Genomic DNA, 19451 nt, shown 5'->3' on the forward strand with positions numbered 1-19451 from the left:
TGCCTTATAGAGCCTCAGCATCACACATCCTTGCTCTTATATTCTAGTCTTCTTGAAATGAATGTGAACATGACATTTGCCTTCCTCACCACCGACTCAACCTGTAAGTTAACCTTAAGGGTGTTCTGCAAAGACTCCTAAGTCCCTCTGCATCTCAGATTCCTGGATTTTCTCCCCATTTAGAAAATAGTCTGCACATTTATTTCCACTACCAAATTTTTCAACATTGTATTTCATTTGCCACTTTCTTGACCATCCTCCTAATCTGTCTAAGTCCTTCTGAATCCTACTTTTTTCTCAACACTACCAATCTTCATATCATCTGCAAATTTAGCAACAAAGCCACCTATTCCATCATCTATGTCATTGATATACAGCATAAAAGGAGGCAGTCCCAACACCGATCCCTTCAGAACACCACTAATCACTGGCAGCCAACCAGAAAAGGATTAGACCTATCCTTTTCCATAATTATTTTGAAACTATAGCATTATGATCTCCAGATGCAGTGTTCCCCTACACAAACTTCTGCCATCTACCATGTTTCATTCCCTAACAGGAGATCTAGTATCTAGTTGGGACTTCTATTTACTAATTAGGGAAACTTCCATGAACATATTTGACAAACTCTTTCTCATTTAGACCTACTATCACATCCTTATGTTTCTTGCAACTATCTGCAATCCTTCTACAAATTTGCTTCTGTAATTCCCGCGGATTGTTGGGTGATCTCTTGCATAATCCCATTGATGTGGTCATACATATCATATTTCTCAGTTCTACACATAAAGCCTCACTAGATAAGCTCTCCAATCTGTCCTGTCTGAACACTGCCATGACATTTTCCCTAAGGTAATGTCACCTCACTCCCATTAATCCTTCCTGCTCTTATCACATCTAAAACAACAGAACCCCAGAATACTGAGCTGCCAGTCCTGCCCCTCCTGCAACCAAGTCTCACCAATGGCTACAATGTCATAATTCCATGTGTTGATCCATCTCCTGAGCTCATCTGCCTTCCCTACAGTCCTGTTGCATTGAAATATATCCAGCTCAGAACATCAGCCACACCATGTTCAACCCTTTGATCCCTGACTTTCTATGTAGGCTTAACAACATCTTTCTCCACAACCATCCCACTATATGTTCTGGCATTTTAGATTCCATCAATGATCAGCATATAAACATATAAGGACATCTCTAAGATCTACTTATAATTTTAGGTGCTTTGCTTTGCAGGGATACAACTGTTTTAATCAAATTGATGATGACAAACTGCGGGCTTGAGGCCCTAAAATCCAAGAGTAAAATTACTTGTAAAATGTGGTTCGATAAGGAGATTTGAGGCTTGATGTCATGGGCTGGTGTGTAACTATGAGAGTGAACTTGCAGGAAATTGTTTTCTCAAATGTGTGCTCAGGATGATAGAACCCAAAGATTGGTAAAGAGTGATGTAAACATTTTGTAAATAACAGACAGGTGAGGGAGTGGTGGATGAATGCTTTCAGAGCAATTTCTTTTCCGCTGGGTAGTGCTGACTACTTGAGTATTGCCAGAGTTGCACCCAGCTCGGCAGATTCCATTACAGTCCTCATTTGCCCATTTTGCAGATGGTGGAACGTCTTAATATCACTCAAGGCAGGATAATCAGCCACCAACCTCCTTTGTACTTGTGTATTTCAGTGCTTGATCAGGTGAAATTTCTTGTCAATTGCTGGTGTAGAATTATGCTATTGTATTGCCATTGGAATATGTTCCCTCTGCTGGAATTGCTGTTTGTCTGACAGTTGTTAAGCCTCTGTAGGTCTTGCTGCATGCAACGAAAGGCAGCCACATTATCTGATAAGTTGCAAAAGGGAATAGTGAAATTGGAACGTGTATTGCTGGACCAATAGTCCAGAGCTGCAATTTTTACTGCAATGTCAGCTTATTATCATGTGTAATCAGAATTCAAATAATTTACATGTAGCTCTTGTATAATATCTATTTTAGAAATATGAAAATTTGTAAGGTAATTGTAATGTGGAAATCTGGTAAAGTATTTATAACACTGCTGGAATCAACTGTCTTGTGGTATTGGCCATTCAAGTGCTATGGTTTTGCTAGTTATTTATGACAAATAACCACTTCCTCTTGCAGGAGAGGACTATATTCCAAGTAAACTGGAAATTGAAGTGGTGAAGGCGAAGCTGAGTGAAGCTGTGTGTGGGTTGAATGAAAGGGAGTGCGTAAAATCGGACCATGAAAGGGCAGCAACTGAAGAAGATTCTATGACACGTAATCAAAAGAATGGAGCGGTATTTCAGAAGCCTCAGGAGCAGTCATTCCACATAGGAGACATGGAAACTCTGTATAGCACTGAAGTACTCCATCCTTTACTGGTGTACTTGGATAATGATGAATTTAGCAATCACTTCAAAAATCTTTATGACTGCAGTTTTTCCTTTCTGACGTCCACCTTTGCTGGCTACTCTGAATTGAAAGAATTGGTTCGTTACCTTGAGGTGGCAAGGGAAGTGGCAAGGAAACGGCAGATGCAATGGGCTCAAACCAGACTCTGCTTTCTGCTGGGTCGGATGTGTGCCATCAAGCTCAAGTTCTCACAAGCAAGAGTTTACTTTGAAGAAGCTCTGTGTCTGATCAAGGGACAGTTCACAGACCTGTTTCTCCTAATTGCTGTATATACAAACCTTACTGCCATTTACTTGAAGCAGAAAAACAAAGAGAAATACTGTGCCATTTTGGGGAAGGTTGCAGCCTTACTCTTGGGTATCCCAAACTATATCTGCTCCACTAACACGGAAGTGGACGTTCTGAGACACATTTTGAAGAAGGCAGTGCTGACAGATGATAAGCTTGTGGAAGCAAGAGCATGCTTTCTTTTAGCTAAACTTCATATAAATCTTAAGCAATATGAGGATTGCTTGCCCTTCATTGAAAGACTGCAGATTTTGAGAAATGTCACAATGTCACAGAGTGAGGTATCCTTAGACTTTTATTTTATACTCGGATCACTTTATCATCAAAAGTGTCTGCCAAATCTTGCTGTAAGCTGTGTGAAACATTCGTGTTTACAACCTACAAGAACATTAACGGATTACTTGAAGTGCGCTAACTTTATAATGAAAGGAGCTTCTAAGTTTTGTGGAACGGGTAAAGTCACACCTGTGATTCCAACACAGGTTGCACCTTGCCTTCAATTGGCACTCTCTTCTGCAAACAGCCATAATCAGGACGGCATTTGTAGAACCATCTGCCTCAGCTTATCAACAATTTATGAACTTCATGGAAAACATGAAAGGGCAATTCACTACATGGAAATGGCCATTAACATCATCGCTTCTGCTCGCACTGAGGAACTGATTGATGCACTTATTTCTCTTGCATGGCTGCACATTCTGAACAGTCAACCGGCTAAAGCAATTTTCATTTTAAATACCATACTGGATTCCCCATCTAATGTGAAGTGCCCCGTGCAAAAGGGAGTTGTTTATAATATGATTGCTATTTCAATGAGAAAATTGAAAAATATCAAGGAAGCTATTAAGAACTATGTTGCAGCCCTTTTAATCTCTCTGAATTCAGGAACAGTGCTTAACCAAGCTATTGTCAGTGCCAACTTTGGTTTGCTTTGCCTTTGGTCAAAGAATCATCAACTTTCTGAACAATTACTTTTAAAGTCAATTTATCTTATCTTTGAACAGCAAAGTGTTTCTTCTGATGGAAATCTTATCCAGGTTCTGATTATGCTGGGATACAACTATATTGATCAGGAGTTACATGAAAATGGAATACTTTGCTATGAGTATGCACTTCTGCTTGCATTGAAAGCAAACATTGTTGAAAGTAAGTACTTTCGAATGTCTTCTTATCAACAAGGTCAAAGTAGGTAAATAAACTTTTCCCAGAGGTCCCGTTTTTGGCTTAGCTATCCACATCAGGTGCAGCTGGATCTGACGTAGGACTCTCAGGCTCTGTTAATATAGCTTCCTGATCCAGGATCTTTTTGAAATGCCGGCGTAATCCACAGTAGCTTTTGACCATTATGGCAATAGTTTAAAACCCTTTACGTTGCATTTCTATATCTTTTCATTTGATAAAATGTGAGGATCTCCTTAACTACCCGTATATTAGACTTATGGCCATTTGTTCATCCACCTTGATCGCTCTCCTTCTTCCCCTTTGATAATTGGGTCAAGCTTCTAAATTATTACTAGCCCTCTATCTGAACTTTCACATTCCTAGTGCTTTCCCACCCAGATTTCTGAGCTCGTCATGTCCATCTGATCCATCAGTTTATCTTTGATCTTATTCTCACCAAACCATTAACTACCAAAGTCTCTTCCTTGTGCTTCATGATAGCTGATGTTAACAATTTGAATTTGTCCCTGGCTCGGCCCCTGTTATTCAAATACGTTATCAACCATCCTAGGCAGAGCTCCAAAACCCTCCAACCTCCACCCATAAGGCCATATGATACAGAAGCAGAATTAGCTCATCAAATCTGTTCCAACTTTTCTAAAACACGAGAAAATCTGCAGATGTTGGAAAACCAAGCAACACACACAAAATGCTGGAGGAACTCAGCTGGCCAGGCAGCATCTATGGAAAACAGTATTGTCGACATTTCGAACAAAAATCCTTTGGCAGCATTGGAGAGAAAAGGCTGAGGAGTCAATTTAAAAGATGGGGGTGGGTAGAGAGAACTACCAGGTGATAGGTAAAATTGGGAGACTGCTTCGCCAAGCATCTACGCTCTGTTGGCTGGAACAAGTGGGATCTCCCAGTGACCACCCATTTTAATTCCACTTCCCATCCCATTCCGATATGTCCATCCATGGTCTCCTCCACTGTTGTGATGAGGCTACACTCAGGTTGGAGGAACAACACCTTATATTCCGTTTGGGTAGGCTCCAACCTGATGGCATGAACATCGATTTCTCAAACTTCCAGTAATAACCACCCGCCCCCCCCCCCCCCAGTCTCCGCCTCCCACACCCTTCCCCCAGCCTGGTCTCTGCCTCCCAACCCCCTCCCCCGGCCCGGTCTCCCTATGATGTTCCCTCCCTCTTTCTTTCTTCCAAGGCCTTCTATCTCTTCCACCAATCAACTTCCCAGCTCTTTACTTCACCCCTCCCCCTCCCAGTTTCACCTATCACCTGGTGTTTCTCTCTCCCCTCGCCTCACTTTTTACTCCTCAGCCTTTTTTCTCTAGTCCTGCCAATGGGTTTCGGTTTGAAACATCGACCTGTACTTTCTTTCTATAGACACTGTCTGGCCTGCTGAATTCCTCCAGCATTTTGTGTGTGTTGCTCCAACATTTCATTATGGCTTTACAAACTACCGGTACTGTTGCATCTCCACCCTTCCTTTTCTTTCAGTATTTTACCAAATCTGTTCAGTCTGGTAACAAAGGTTGGCCTGGGCTGGAATTTGCCGGAAATTACCCCTAGTTCAGTGCTGACTGACAACGTATTCTTCTATTTGCTGCCTACTGTTGATAATTACCAGGAAGTTTGACATTTCTCATGAGCACAAGTTGTACTTTGGTTCCTTACTGCCTTCTCATGAAGAGCACAGATTTGTTGTAATTCTCCCAGTTGCTTCAGGGATACTGTTCAGAGCCTTTTCAGCTGGACAGTCGAGTGCAGTTTAAATGGTAGCAACTATTTAGAATGAAGAAGCCAGAACAGGATAGAATTTGTTTAAACTATTATATTGGATTTACTGTTCAGCCAATTTAGCTCAAGTGGAGGCACTTGTTTTGAAAGGTTTTAAAGACAGTCTTAAAGTAGCCAAATTTTCCAAGGAGCCTTTTTATGCATCTTTCTTATTTCGTATGATTGTCCCTTTTATCCTGATACTTTGAGTGATTGAGATTGTTTGTATGTATGAACATTAATATTGCCTGTCTGTGTGAACTTTATAATTGGGCTGGCTGTACAGCTGCCACGATACAATTGCTGTATGCAGGTACTTGATGGTTTTTGTGATACATCCTTTGTTTTGCATGTTCCTTGTTATTCTTTTACCCTCTTGGGCATTTGAATAATGGTGTCTAGCCAAACAGTAGAATTCCCTTACCCTTTTGCAAAGTGCTTTGTTCAATAGGGTACCATGTTCCATTCTTCCTAATAAATCATAAAATTGTAATGGCACAGGAGAAGGCCGCCTTTCTCACCAGATCTGAGCTGCCTTATTGTAGGACATTCCAATCAGTCCTACTACTCTTTCCCAGTTTTCCTCATGCGTATCCATTTCCCATTTTGAAAAACCCTAAAGGACTCTGACATGATTTTCCTCATCCTTACAAGTAGCAAATTCTAGTTTATAGCTACTTTCATTGTGTCTTTTACCCTTCTATTTAAATCCCTGTTCCTTCCTCTGTGAACTATTTTCATCTGGGAACAGATTCTCTCTAAAAGCTCCATTTGTCCTTTCTATTCTCGATGCCCAACATCCTGCCTAAGGTCTGATTTCAGTATTTGGTGCAAAGTTCCATTTGCAACATAAAAGAGTGCTTTACGTAAACTCAACTTATCTGTTTCTGTATTCCATGTCTCAATCTATGTCGTGTAAAATTTACACATGCTTGACCAGCTGAGATCTACAAACTTGTATACCTAGATCCTTGTCTTCCTGTGGTAACTTTCGAATGATATGTTTAATCTGTGTTGTTTCATTAATATATATATTTTTTAAATATCACTTTGTATTAGATTCCATTTGTCCACCTATTTTGTTGATCTACTTCGGATCTCCACAAGTCTCTCTTTTCTCATTGTTTCTCATGTCTCCAAGCTCTTTCTCACCTCAGATTTTGAAATGTTTCTGGCATATCCATGTAAATGGCATGAATGTGTATATTTTTAAAAAAATCTGTGGTAGCAATACTGACCCCTGTCTACCATTCTTTGGTCTGAAGAAACAACCTCTTCAACAAGCACTTCACTATCACATGAAAAATGTCAATCAAGTTGGTACAAACAAGAGAAAATCTGCAGATGCTGGAAAGCCTGAGCAACATGCAAAATGCTGGAAGAATTTAGCAGGCCAGGCAGCATCCATAGAAAAGAATACAATCGACATTTCAAGCCAAGAGCCTTCAGCAGGACTGGAGGGGAAAAAAATGAGGAGTAGAGTTAAAAGGTGGGGGAGGGGAGGGAGAAACAGCAAGGTGATCAGTGAAACTGGAAGGGAGAAGGCTGAAGTAAGGAGCTGGGAAGTTGATCGGTGATGAAGATGCAGGACTGGTGAGGGGGAGTTGGTAAATCATTTGTCTTCAAGCAAAAACTCAAAGCTGGAAACATCTAGCAGCCACTGCCTGTGAGAGAAAAGCTGAGCCAACGTTTCAAGTCCCAGACTCTTCATCAGTTTTGGATTCTGATTAACAACATGTTCATTTGTTTTGTTTGCTTTAATTGGCTTTGACAAATCTTTGGCTCTCATTTACCAACTCGAGCTACTCCAAATGTCTATTTGGTTTGGTTCTGACTTGAAACAATCGTTTGAATGAGTATCTTCATAGTTGCACCTGCTGGTTTTAAACACCATTTTATCCTGGCAGCCCTTCATTTAAGAAGTTCCACTCCAGGTTGCTGCTGTCTCATAGCACAGAGTTCAATTGTGTCCATGTGGAATTTGCTTGTTCTCCCCAGGACCTCGTGTGTTGTCTGAAGCTGCTCTATTTTGTTCCCACATCCCAACGATGGACAGGTAGGTTAATCAGCCATTGTAAATTGCATCTCAGTGTAGGTTAGGAAAATGGAACATAGAAATCTACAGCACATTACAGGCCCTTCGGCCCACAATGTTGTGCCAACCATGTAACCTATTCTAGAAACTGACTAGAATTACCTCACAGCATAGCCGTCTATTTTTCCAAGCTCCATGTCCCTATCTAAGAGTCTTTTAAAAGACTCTCTTGTATCTGCCTCTGCCACTGTCACTGGCAGTGCATTCCACACACCTACCACTCTGTGTGTGAAAAATATACCCCCTGACATCCCCTTGGTACCTGTTTTCAAGCACTTTAAAACTATGCCCCCTCATATTAGCCATTTCAGCCCTGGGAAAAAGCCTCTGGCTATGCACATGGTCAATGCCTCTCATCATCTTATACACCTCTATCAGGTCACCTCTCATCCTGCATTGCTCCAAGGAGAGAAGGCCGATTTCACTCAACCTATTCTCATAAGGCATTATCTGCAATCCAGGCAACATCCTTGTAAATCTCCTCTACTCTCTGTATAGTATCCACATCCTCCCTGTAGTGTGGTGACCAGAACTGAACACAATACTCCAAGTGGGGTCTGACCAAGGTCTTGTATAGCTGTAACATTACCTCACAGTTCTTTAACTCAATCCCACAGTTGATGAAGGCCATCACATCATACACCCTCTTAACAATGCCATCAGCCTGCACAGCAGCTTTGAGTGTCCTAAGAACACGAACCCCAAGAACTCTCTGATCCTCCAAACTGCCAAGAGTCTTACCTTTTATATTATATTATGTCTTCAAATTAGATCTACCAAAAAGTACCACTTCACACTTATCTGGGTTGAAGTCCATTTGCCACTTCTCAGCCCAGTTCTGCATCCTATTGATGTCCCACTGTAACTTCCGACAACCCTCCAGACTATCCACAACACCTCAACCTTTGTGTCATCAGCAAATGTAATAACTCACCCTTCTACTCCCTCATCCAAGTCATTTGTAAGGGGAGGGTTCCCAGAACAGATCCCTGTGGAACACCACTGGTCACCGACCTCCATGCCGAATACGAACCATCTACAACCACCGTGTGCCTTCTGTGGGCAAGCCAGTTTTGGATCCATAAAGCAAGGTCTCTTTTGATCCCATGCCTCATTACTTTCTGAATGAGCCTTGTGTGGGGAACATTATCAAAGCCTTACAGAAATCCATATACACAGCATCATCTGCTCTACTTTCATCACTGTTTTGTTATGTCCTCAATTCAGTCAGGCTCATAAGGCATGACCTGCCCTTGACAAAGCCATGCTGACGATCCCTAATCAGATTATGTTTTCCAAGGTTCATAAATCCTGCTTCTCAGGATCTCCAGCAACTTGCCCACCACTAAAGTAAGACATACTGGTCTATAATTTCAACATTTGCAACCCTCCAATCCTCCAGTATTTCTCCCATCCCTATTGATAATGCAAAGATCATTGCCAGAGGCACAGCAAACATTTCCCTTGCTTCCCACAGTAGCCTGGGGTATATCTCACCCGGACCTGGCGACTTAGTTAACTTAGGTTAATGGCAAAAAAGAACCAAAGGGGAGTTAATGGATGTGTTGAGAGAACACTTTTCAGGGCTGGAAGGAAGCAAGAAGACAGGTAGTGCAACTAATTAATCATTGGGAGCTGTCATGGATCTGATGTGGTATAAACATTAAATACAAGAAGAAATAATGTCTGTTTAACATATCATTGTTGTAACAGTCAGATGTCAGATTTAAAATTGGCATTGATTGAAAACACGAGATACTGCAGATGCTGGAAATTTTAAGCAATGCACACAAAATGTTGGAGGAACTCAGCAAGTCAGGGTCTCAGCTTTAAATGTCAATAGTTTGTTCCCTTCAGTAATGGCTACCTGATCTGCATTGCTCCCGCATTTTGTGCAGTTGATGCTGCTTTGAGCAGAAATCTTCCTGTCATGCAGAAGGCACGGTTCATAAATATCATTAAAACTTAAATAATGGTCAAATCGCTTATTGTACTTGGGTAGAAATAATTTTATTTTGTATTGGCTGCTCCCACATGGGACACTAATAATTTAGTTAAAAGTATGGAAAAATTGAAAGCAGTGAAGTTACAGTGGTAGGAGCTTTGGATTCCTTGGAGAGTGTAAGCAAATAACGTAGAAATGAATGAGTAACTGTGCTGTCTCAAAGAGAAAAACAGTCTGGGGAGCTCCCCAGTAAGCCTTTTTATTTTTTTTGCTGGTGTTTAGTTTTTCTAAGGCAATTGTTTAGTTTTTCTAAGGCAAGTTGATCATGGCTTGTCAAGCCTGGATAGGCGAGGCATCAAGAATAAAGCTGGTTTCATGTAAATTTGTTTGTGCTGTGTTATACATAAGAGTTCTGCTCAAAATAAGCCAGGTCAAAATCACTTTCTCATTTATTATCAAGTTGTGGTGACAGTTATGTTAAAGAGCAGTAACTGTATCCTCAGTGAAAAACATTTTAATACTTTTCATTACCTGGCATTAAACATTATAGATTGTGACAACACTGCAAACATTGGCATGCAGGACATCCCATTAATCACAAATCATAATGATTTTTCTGCTGATTTAAACATTTTTGGGTGAAAATGGAAGAAATGAGAAAGCTTGAAATGTTTTTACATTTTGTACTGGCCTTATTAATGCATTTTAAATTGTAGTTTTGCATGAAAATTTTAATGCCAAAATATATATTGGACTTGTGCTGATGTGGTTGACAATGTGTGCTTGGTCATTCTCCCGCTGCATCAAATTTTAATTGGGTAAAATTCATGGCCTAATTTCCAGCGGGCTGTGCTGCTACCCGGGCTTCCTCACTTGAGTCTGGGCTGGGGAAATAAATCACATAGGAAGTATGGAGGTGGTGTGTTTGATGGGAAGGATCAGACTGGCATATATGATAAGCATGGGTCCCTTGAAGTTCTGACTTGGTAGAGGGAATGGGAGAAGTGGATTGGAAGCTTGGCCATCAGTAGATGCTTGGATGTGGGTAGGGTTGCGGAACACTGTTGCTGGAGGGGGAATGACAAACATTGGGAGGAGCATTCCAACTATTTGGGGGAGGCTGCAGAGATTAGCTGCAAAGCAAGGAGGGGTGTAAATTGTGAGGGTCAGAGATATGCAAGATCCAAGAATGTAGGTAAACATTTTACAATCTTGCTTGGTATGGGGGTAGTAAGACAGTGTCTTGAGAGTAGTTATGACAGGCATCCTTAAAATTTAGAATTATGTTCCCCTTTATTGCTCCAAATGGGGAGTTGTTTGGGAAATTACATTATCGCATACATTGATAATGTGGAAATTTTCTAATATTCATTAGGTGGCTTTGTTGGTTAAAAGAGAAATCAAATCCTTAGAAGCAGGTGACATAGGATTGGAAGATGTTGAATTCTTGTGGGTAGAGTTAAGAAACTGCACAGGTAAAACGAACCTGATGAAAGTTATATACAGAAATTCAAATAGTAACCAGGATGTGGGCTATAAATTACAATAGGAAGTAGGAAACACATGTAAAAAGAACAGTGTTGTGATAGTCATGGGGGATTTCAATATGCAGGTAGATGGGAGATATCCATTGACACTGAATCCCAAAAGAGGGAATTTCTAGAATGTCTAAGTGTCAACTTTTCAGAGCAGCTTGTGGTTGAGCCCACGAGGGGAAAGGCAATTCAGGATTGGATGTTATATCATGAACCAGGGAGCATAATGTAAAGTAACCCGTGCGAGGCAGTGATCATAATGTGATAATATTCGCCCCACAATTTAAGAGGGAGAACATAGTCAGATGTATTTGTATTTCAGTGAGTAAAGGGAATTAGAGACATGGCCAAAGTTGATTGGAAGGGGACTGTAGCAGGGATGATGGCAGAGCAGTGATGGTTGGAGTTTCTGAGTGCAACTTGGAAGGTGCAGAATAGATACACCCTGCAGTGGGAGGGAGAACAGCCAGAGGTCGTGGTACATATTGATAACAATGACATAGATAGGAAAAGGGAAGAGGTCCTGAAAACAGACTACAGGGAGTTAGGAAGGAAGTTGAGAAGCAGGACCACAAAGGTAATAATCTCGGGATTACTGCCTGTGCCACGTGACAGTGAGTATAGGAATAGAATGACATGGAGGATAAATACGTGGCTGAGGGATTGGAGCAGGGGGCAGGGATTCAGATTTCTGCATCATTGGGACCTCTTTTGGGGCAGGTGTACCTGCACAAAAAGGACGGGTTGCACTTGAATCCCAGGGGGACCATATCCTCACAGGGAGGTTTGCTAAGGCTGCTGGGGAGAGTTTAAACTAGAATTGTTTGGGGGGGGTGGGAACCGAAATGAAGATACTGGGGAAGAGGCAGTTGGCTCACAAATAGAGAAAGCTTGGAGACAGTGCGAGAGGGAGGATAGGCAGGTGATAGAGAAGGGATGTGCTCACACCGAAGGTTTGAGATGTGTCTATTTTAATGCAAGGAGTGTTGTGAACAAAGAGGATGAGCTTAGGGCAAGGATCAGTACTTGGAGATATGATGTGGTGGCCATTACAGAGACTTGGATGGCTCAGGGGCAGGACTGGTTACTTCAGGTGCCGGGTTTTAGATGTTTCAGAAAGGTCAGGGAGGGAGGCAAAAGAGGTGGGGGCGTGGCACTGTTGATCAGAGATAGTGTCACGGCTGCAGAAAAGGTGGACGTCGTGGAGGGATTGTCTACGGAGTCTCTGTGGGTGGAAGTTAGGAACAGGAAGAGGTCAATAACTTTACTGGGTGTTTTTTATAGGCTGCCCAATAGTAACAGGGACACTGAGAAGCAGATAGGGAAACAGATCCTGGAAAGGTGTAATAATAAGAGTTGGCGTGATGGGAGATTTTAATTTCCCAAATATAGATCGTCATCGATGGGGGGGGGGGAGGAGTTTGTTAGGTGTGTTCAGGAAGGTTTGTTGACACAATATTCTGATAAACCTACAAGAGGAGAGGCTGTACTTGATTTGGTATTGGGAAATGAACCTGGTCAGGTGTCAGATCTCTCAGTGGGAGAGCATTTTGGAGATAGTGATCATAATTCTATCTCCTTTACAATAGCATTGTGGAGAGATAGGAACAGACAAGTTAGAAAAGTGTTTAATTGGAGTAAAGGGAATTATGAGGCTATCAGGCAGGAAAATAGAAGCTTTCATTGGGAACAGATGTTCTCAGGGAAAAGTACAGAAGAAATGTGGCAAATGTTCAGGGAATCTTTGTGTGGAGTTCTGCATAGTTCCAATGAGACGGGAGAGTTATGGTATGATACGGGAACTGTGGTGTGCAAAGGCTGTAATAAATTCAGTCAAGAAGAAAAGAAAAGCTTACAAAAGGTTCGGAGAGCTAGGTAATGTTAGAGATCTAGAAGATTATAAGGCTAATAGGAAGGAGCTTAAGAAGGAAATTAGTAGAGCCAGAAGGGGCCATGGCGGGCAGCAATAAGGAAAACTCCAAGGCATTCTACAAGTATGTGAAGAGCAAGAGGATAAGACGTGAAAGGATAGGACCTATCAAGTGTGACAGTGAGAAAGTGTGTATGGAACCGGAGGAAATAGCAGAGGTACTTAATGAAAACTTTACTTCAGTATTCACTATGGAAAAGGGTTTTGGTGATTCTAGTGATGACTTGCAGTGGACTGAAAAGCTTGAGCATGTAGATATTAAGAAAGAGGATGTGCTGGAGGTCTTGGAAAGCATCAAGTTGGATAAGTCACTGGGACCGGATGAGATGTACCCCAGGCTACTGTGAGAAGTGAGGGAGGAGATTGCTGAACCTCTGGCGATGATCTTTGTATCATCACTGAGGATGGAATTAGAGGGTTGCAGATGTTGTTCATTTTTTCAAGAAAGGGAGTAGAGATAGCCCAGGAAATTGTAGACCAGTGAGTCTTACCAGTAAGTTGATGGAGAAGATCCTGAGAGGCAGGACTTATGAACATTTGGAGAGGTATAATATGATTGGCATGGCTTTTTCAAGGGCAGGTCGTACCTTATGAGCCTGACTGAATTATTTAAGGATGTGACTAAACACACTGATGAAGGAAGACCAGTAGATGTAGTGTATATGGATTTCAGCAAGGCATTTGATAAGGTACCCCATGCAAAGCTTATTGAGAAGTAAAGAGGCATGGGATCCAAGGGGACATTGCTTTGTGGATCCAGAACTGGCTTGCCCACAGAAGGCAAAGACTGGTTGTAGATGGGTCATATTCTGCATGGAGGTCGGTCACCAGTGGTGTGCCTCAGGGATTTGTTCTGGGACCCCTACTCTTCATGAATTTTATAAATGACCTGGATGGGGAAGTGGAGGGATGGATTAGTAACTTTACTGATGACACAAAGGTTGGGAGTGTTGTGAACAGTGTGGAGGGCTGTCAGAGGTTACAGCGAGACATTGATAGGATGCAAAACTGGGCTGAGAAGTGACAGATGGAGTTCAACCCAGTTAAGTGTGAAGTGGTTCATTTTGGTAGGTCAAATATGATGGTGTGGCAACCCACTTTCTGCGCAGGCGAACCGGCTCACAAATAGCCAGCGCGCGGGGGGAGACTTTGGTAATGCACCTCTGATGTCATTTCCGCCTGGAGAGGGCGGGCGCTAGGGATTAAAATGCCAGCACCGCGAAGTTTGAATAAACTAGTCTCCAAACGACTTACCGACTGCGTGTCGTTATTTCAGCGCTGTGTGTAGCACATCGCTACAATGGCAGAATAACATGGGGGTTGTATGTGTTTGGAGATTTGGAGGAAAGTATGTGTGTCTCTGTCATAATTCAAATTGATCAGAATTATCCAACTGTCCAGCATGCTGTGCAAAACTTCCGTGTGTAACACTACTTGGTGTGTTTGGAGCTGCAGGGTGAATCATACTGATTGTTTCTGTAAGGTGGGTCCTCCAGTTTAATTAGTTCATGTCCAATGTTGTCTGAATACATTCATTATACTTTGAAAAATGGAAAAATTTGATCAAAGTAATTAACGTGAACATGAGAAAGTATTTTAAAAGCTGATTCTCCTGGACTTTGTCACAAGCAGCACCTGTTCTACTTGCTTCAATTTTTTTTTCATTTCAGGCCAAGTACAAGTTACTCGGCTGCTCTGCTGGCTCTACGGTTCAGTCCTGCCTAATGAAGCACAGTGTATTGTCTACAATGAGTTTCTGCTTCATCTTGCCCGCAAGTTGGCAAACAAGGAACTGGAGGGTCATGTTCTACAAAACACCAGTCAACTTTACCTCAAATTGGGATCTGAAAGGTGAAGGCCCAATGTGAAGTGATGCCAGTAAATGACTATGTGGTTGTTGGGATCTATTTAGCTTTGCAAATTGTCACACTAGGTGTACCATTGCTAATTTATATCCTTCAAAATTGTATTCTGTTGTAGTTCAATAGTTACCATTGTGGTTCTTTTATCATTTCTTTTAAAGGAATCGAATGTTGAAAGGCTTCGATGAAGCAGATGTGTAGAGAATGTTTCCTTTGGTGGGGGAGTCTAAGACCAGAGGACACAGCCCCAGAATAGAGGAATAGCCTTTTATAACTGAACTGAGGAGAAATGTCTTCAGCCAGAGAGTGGTGAATCTGTGGAATTCATTGCCAGACGTGGCTGTGCAGACAAAGTCATTAGGTATATTTAAGGCAGAGGTTGATAGATTCTTGATTAGTTAGGGCATGAAGGGTTACAGGGGGAAGGCAGGAGACTGGGTCCAAAAGGGAAAATGGATTAGCCATGGTGAAATGGCGGAGCACACTCTGGGCTAAATGGCCCAATTCTGCTCCTTTCTTTTGTTCTGATGGTGTAATTTGCAAGTGTGTAGCACTAGTTTGTACCTCGGATGCAGTGAAATGTACAAAGATTTTATTGTGGTGTTTCTGTCTGGTGAATGGCAAAATGATAATGAGCAACACACACTAAATGCTGGAGAAACTCCATAAATCAGGCAGCATCTCTGGAGGGGAGAAAACAGTCAACATTGTGGGACAGGACCCTTCATCAGAACTCAGTTGACTCTTTACTCTCCCCTTCATAGATGCTGCCTGATTTGATGAGCTCCTCCAGCATTTTGTTCATGTTGCTTAAGATTTCCAGCAACTGCGGAATCTTTTGTTTAAAATAATATAGTTTTGGATCTCCTGGCAACAAGCAGGCTTTTTGCAGAAAGTAAATAGTACTGTTCAAGCTGACTTTTTGTCCTGGAGGCAGAGTGATCTGCACCTATAACCCTGCACTTGTTACTGGCTTTGGAAAACCCCTCTCCAGACAATCAGCTGAGGAAATGTTTGTTCACCTTTTTAGGTGGATATAGTGGGCTTCTTGAAAAGTTATGTGAACAGATCTGTTAAGTTACATCAGTCAAAGTTGCTATTTCTCTGCGACATCACAGAACTCCCTGCAGCAGAACACTGGTAATACTGTGAGAAGCAACTCATATTAATTGCTGTGGAGAACTGAGGACTCTAAAAGGTTCAGGCTGGTCTGTGTTTTGCAAACCAGTAATGGTAGGGCAAAGAAAGGGCTTTTTTATTGAATATATTTCTAATTTAACATGTGGGGTCATTGATACCAATTACTGCATTAGAAGATCAAACAAACTGCACTGTAAAAGAAGGTGGTGAAAAGATTGATGCTTTTCTTTGGCCATGTCTTGTAGTGTAAGAGATAGAATGTCATGGTCCAACTTTTTAAAATATTGGTTAGGTCACACCTGGAATATTCTATGCAGTTTGGTCACCACACGCTAGGAAGGATGTAATTGTCCCAGTGAAATTGCAGAATATATTCACAAGGATGTTGACTTTAGTTATAGGGAGATATTAAGCAGACTGAGCCTGTTTATCCTGGTACAAGAAGTGTATCAAATTGTGAAAGGGAACAGGTAGTGTAGATAATAATGATCTTTATAATAATATATAATATAATGTTAGAAGCATAGGTTTAAAGTGAAAGAGGAAGTTTTAGAGGGGATTTGGGACAACATTTTTCACGGAGAGGTGGTTAATGTTTGGATTTTATTGTCTAAGGAGGTGTGGAAGGCAGATATTTTTGCATATTTAAGAAATGTAGATACTTGAATTGACAAAGCATAAGAGGCTGTGGAGCTGACGTGTGTAATTGGGACTGATGTAGTTGGATACAGTAAGTGGTATAGTGAAAAGAAGGGCCTGCTTCTGGTCATTTTAATGAATGAAAAATGGAAAAAAAGCATGTCAGGTAGCATCTGCTGAATTCAGCATTTTCTGCTTTTGCTTAGTAGGTTGTATTGCAGGCAAGTCCTCCTGCAGACAGAAGCATTATTCATTTTGGTGATTCTCTCTTTTTGTGGACCAAACCTTGGTCCACAAATCTGCCCACATAGTGAACTGGAAAATGAGTTGCTTTTTAAGAGATGGGAATCTGTTTGTTGACCTGACACTTGCCACCTTCTTTGTACCAATGCTGCTCAACATCAGCAACTCCATCCCCTCTCACAATGTATCATTTTAATTGCTCTTGGGAACAGTTTACTGCAAGATCAGTGTGACAGTGAAATCACAGATGACTCGTCTTTTCATTAAGCTGTTTCTCTCTCCGAAATAACTAAAACTAGATTCATTGGGCACTCTCTCATGTTTGGTGGCATTTATTTTATATTAGATTTTGTGCTGTGGATAAATCCTGGGAAAACAATAGCAGTTTCATCTCCCTGTGTCAGTTTCCACGTTAGAGCTGAAAGAAGTGTGGTGGCTTGCTCTCTCCCCAGTCCTCTAATAAAGTTGTTCCTTTTAACATCCAGGGCATTCAGCTCAGCCTTGGAGTACACCAAGCAAAGTCTTGGAATCTTTATTGATCTGAAGAAAAAGGAGGAGGAAGCGTGTGCTTGGCTGCAGGCTGGGAAGATATATTACATTCTGGGAAAATATGAATTGGTGGACCTGTACATCCAGGTAAAAGCAACTTAAAAAGATTGAACCCAGCAGAAATTATATAACAAATCTTCTTTCATATAGTTAGTCCAAATTTGAAGTTACTGATTTCAGCAAGGTGTGAGTGAGAAAAGCCATGTGGTGATTATAACCATATAACAATTACAGCACGGAAACAGGCCATCTCGGCCCTTCTAGTCTGTGCCGAACGCTTACTCTCACCTAGTCCCACCGACCCGCACTCAGCCCATAACCCTCCATTCCTTTCCTGTCCATATACCTATCCAACTTTACTTTAAATGACAATATCGAACCTGCCTCTACCACTTCTACTGGAAGCTCGTTCCACACAGCTACCACTCGCTGAGTAAAGAAATTCCCCCTCATGTTACCCTTAAACTTCTGTCCCCTAACTCTCAACTCATGTTCTCTTGTTTGAATCTCCCCTACTCTCAATGGAAAAAGTCTATCCACGTCAACTCTATATCCCCCTCATAATTTTAAATACCTCTATCAAGTCCCCCCTCAACCTTCTATGCTCCAAAGAATAAATATCTAACTTGTTCAACCTTTCCCTGTAACTTAGGTGCTGAAACCCAGGTAACATTCTAGTAAATCTTCTCTGTACTCTATCTATTTTGTTGATATCTTTCCTATAATTCAGTGACCAGAACTGTACACAATACTCCAAATTAGGCCTTACCAATGCCTTGTACAATTTTAACATTACATCCCAACTCCTATACTCAATGCTCTGGTTTATAAAGGTCTGCATACCAAAAGCTTTCTTCACCACCCTATCCACATGAGATTCCACCTTCAGGGAACTATGCACCATTATTCCTAGATCACTCTGTTCTACTGCATCATCTTCAATGCCCTACCAGTTACCATGTATATCCTATTCGGATTATTCCTACCAAAATGTAGCACCTCACACTTATTAGCGTTATTCTTTAGCAGTGTTTAATTTTTTCTTATGATTTCAGGTTAATTAGCTCAACACAAGAGTCATGATATTGAGGGATAAAATTAATTGCACTCAGAGGGTATGGAAATTGTTTCCTAAATACTGTCAGCATAGATTTGATAAATTCATATAATATTTAAAATAATTCTGTTCTTGGATAAAGAAGCATGGATGATTAAGTTGTCCAGATTATTTTTCAAAAGAAATTTGTTGACATATCATAGTTTTGATATCATGGGTGTAAAGAAAAACTGCTATTAGAATGTGCACAGCAAGGAGCTACTTAACCTGACCTGATCATCACATTTTTGCAGACAGGGATTAATGTCCTCACATCCAAACTCATCTGCTCAAAATAAATTCGAGATGGGGGCAGTTCAAGAATTTGGATCCATGGAAAGCACGTCATAGCACTAACAAGTGCTATGTGTATACGGAGTACAGCTTCCAGTTTGCAAATGACTAGAATCTCAATTGTGGGTGACAATAACAGTGTGAATACTGTGAAAACACACAGAAGCAAGATAAGTGTGCAATTTAAGTAGAATATGGGAACCAAAAAACAGTGAGGTGTATGTACACGGATCTTTGAAGGTAGTAGGACAAGTAAATAAGGTGTGCTTTTTTTTTAAACCGAAGTGGATATGCAAAGTGTTCTTATTGTTAAAAAGAGATTTAGAAAAGTTCTTCAGAATCTTCTCTTGATGGCAAACTCTCAAGGGCAGGTAGTCAACGAGTAGAGGGATCAAACAGATAAGAATAGGATAGTGGAAACTGAAGCAGAAGTGAGCCAATTGTGCCTTTGAGCCTGCCTATC

The 19451-nt window shown here is 41.3% G+C and overlaps 1 protein-coding gene across 4 annotated transcripts in view; it reads left to right on the top strand.

Annotated features, from left to right (window-relative positions):
• LOC140726561 (SH3 domain and tetratricopeptide repeat-containing protein 1) overlaps positions 1 to 19451 on the top strand; it is a 131261-nt gene that overhangs the window by 88386 nt on the left and 23424 nt on the right. For all 4 annotated transcript variants that reach the window (XR_012098665.1, XM_073043111.1, XM_073043110.1 and 1 more), the window contains 3 exons: positions 2140 to 3846; positions 14836 to 15016; positions 17535 to 17685. Coding sequence is in view for 3 of the 4 variants with exons in the window: in XM_073043111.1 (XP_072899212.1) it covers positions 2140 to 3846; positions 14836 to 15016; positions 17535 to 17685 (2039 nt within the window). In the remaining variant the exon portion in view is untranslated. The remainder of the gene's footprint in view (positions 1 to 2139; positions 3847 to 14835; positions 15017 to 17534; positions 17686 to 19451) is intronic.

This window comes from Hemitrygon akajei, chromosome 4 (assembly GCF_048418815.1).
Source record: "Hemitrygon akajei chromosome 4, sHemAka1.3, whole genome shotgun sequence".
NCBI classification, from domain to species: Eukaryota; Metazoa; Chordata; class Chondrichthyes; order Myliobatiformes; family Dasyatidae; genus Hemitrygon; species Hemitrygon akajei.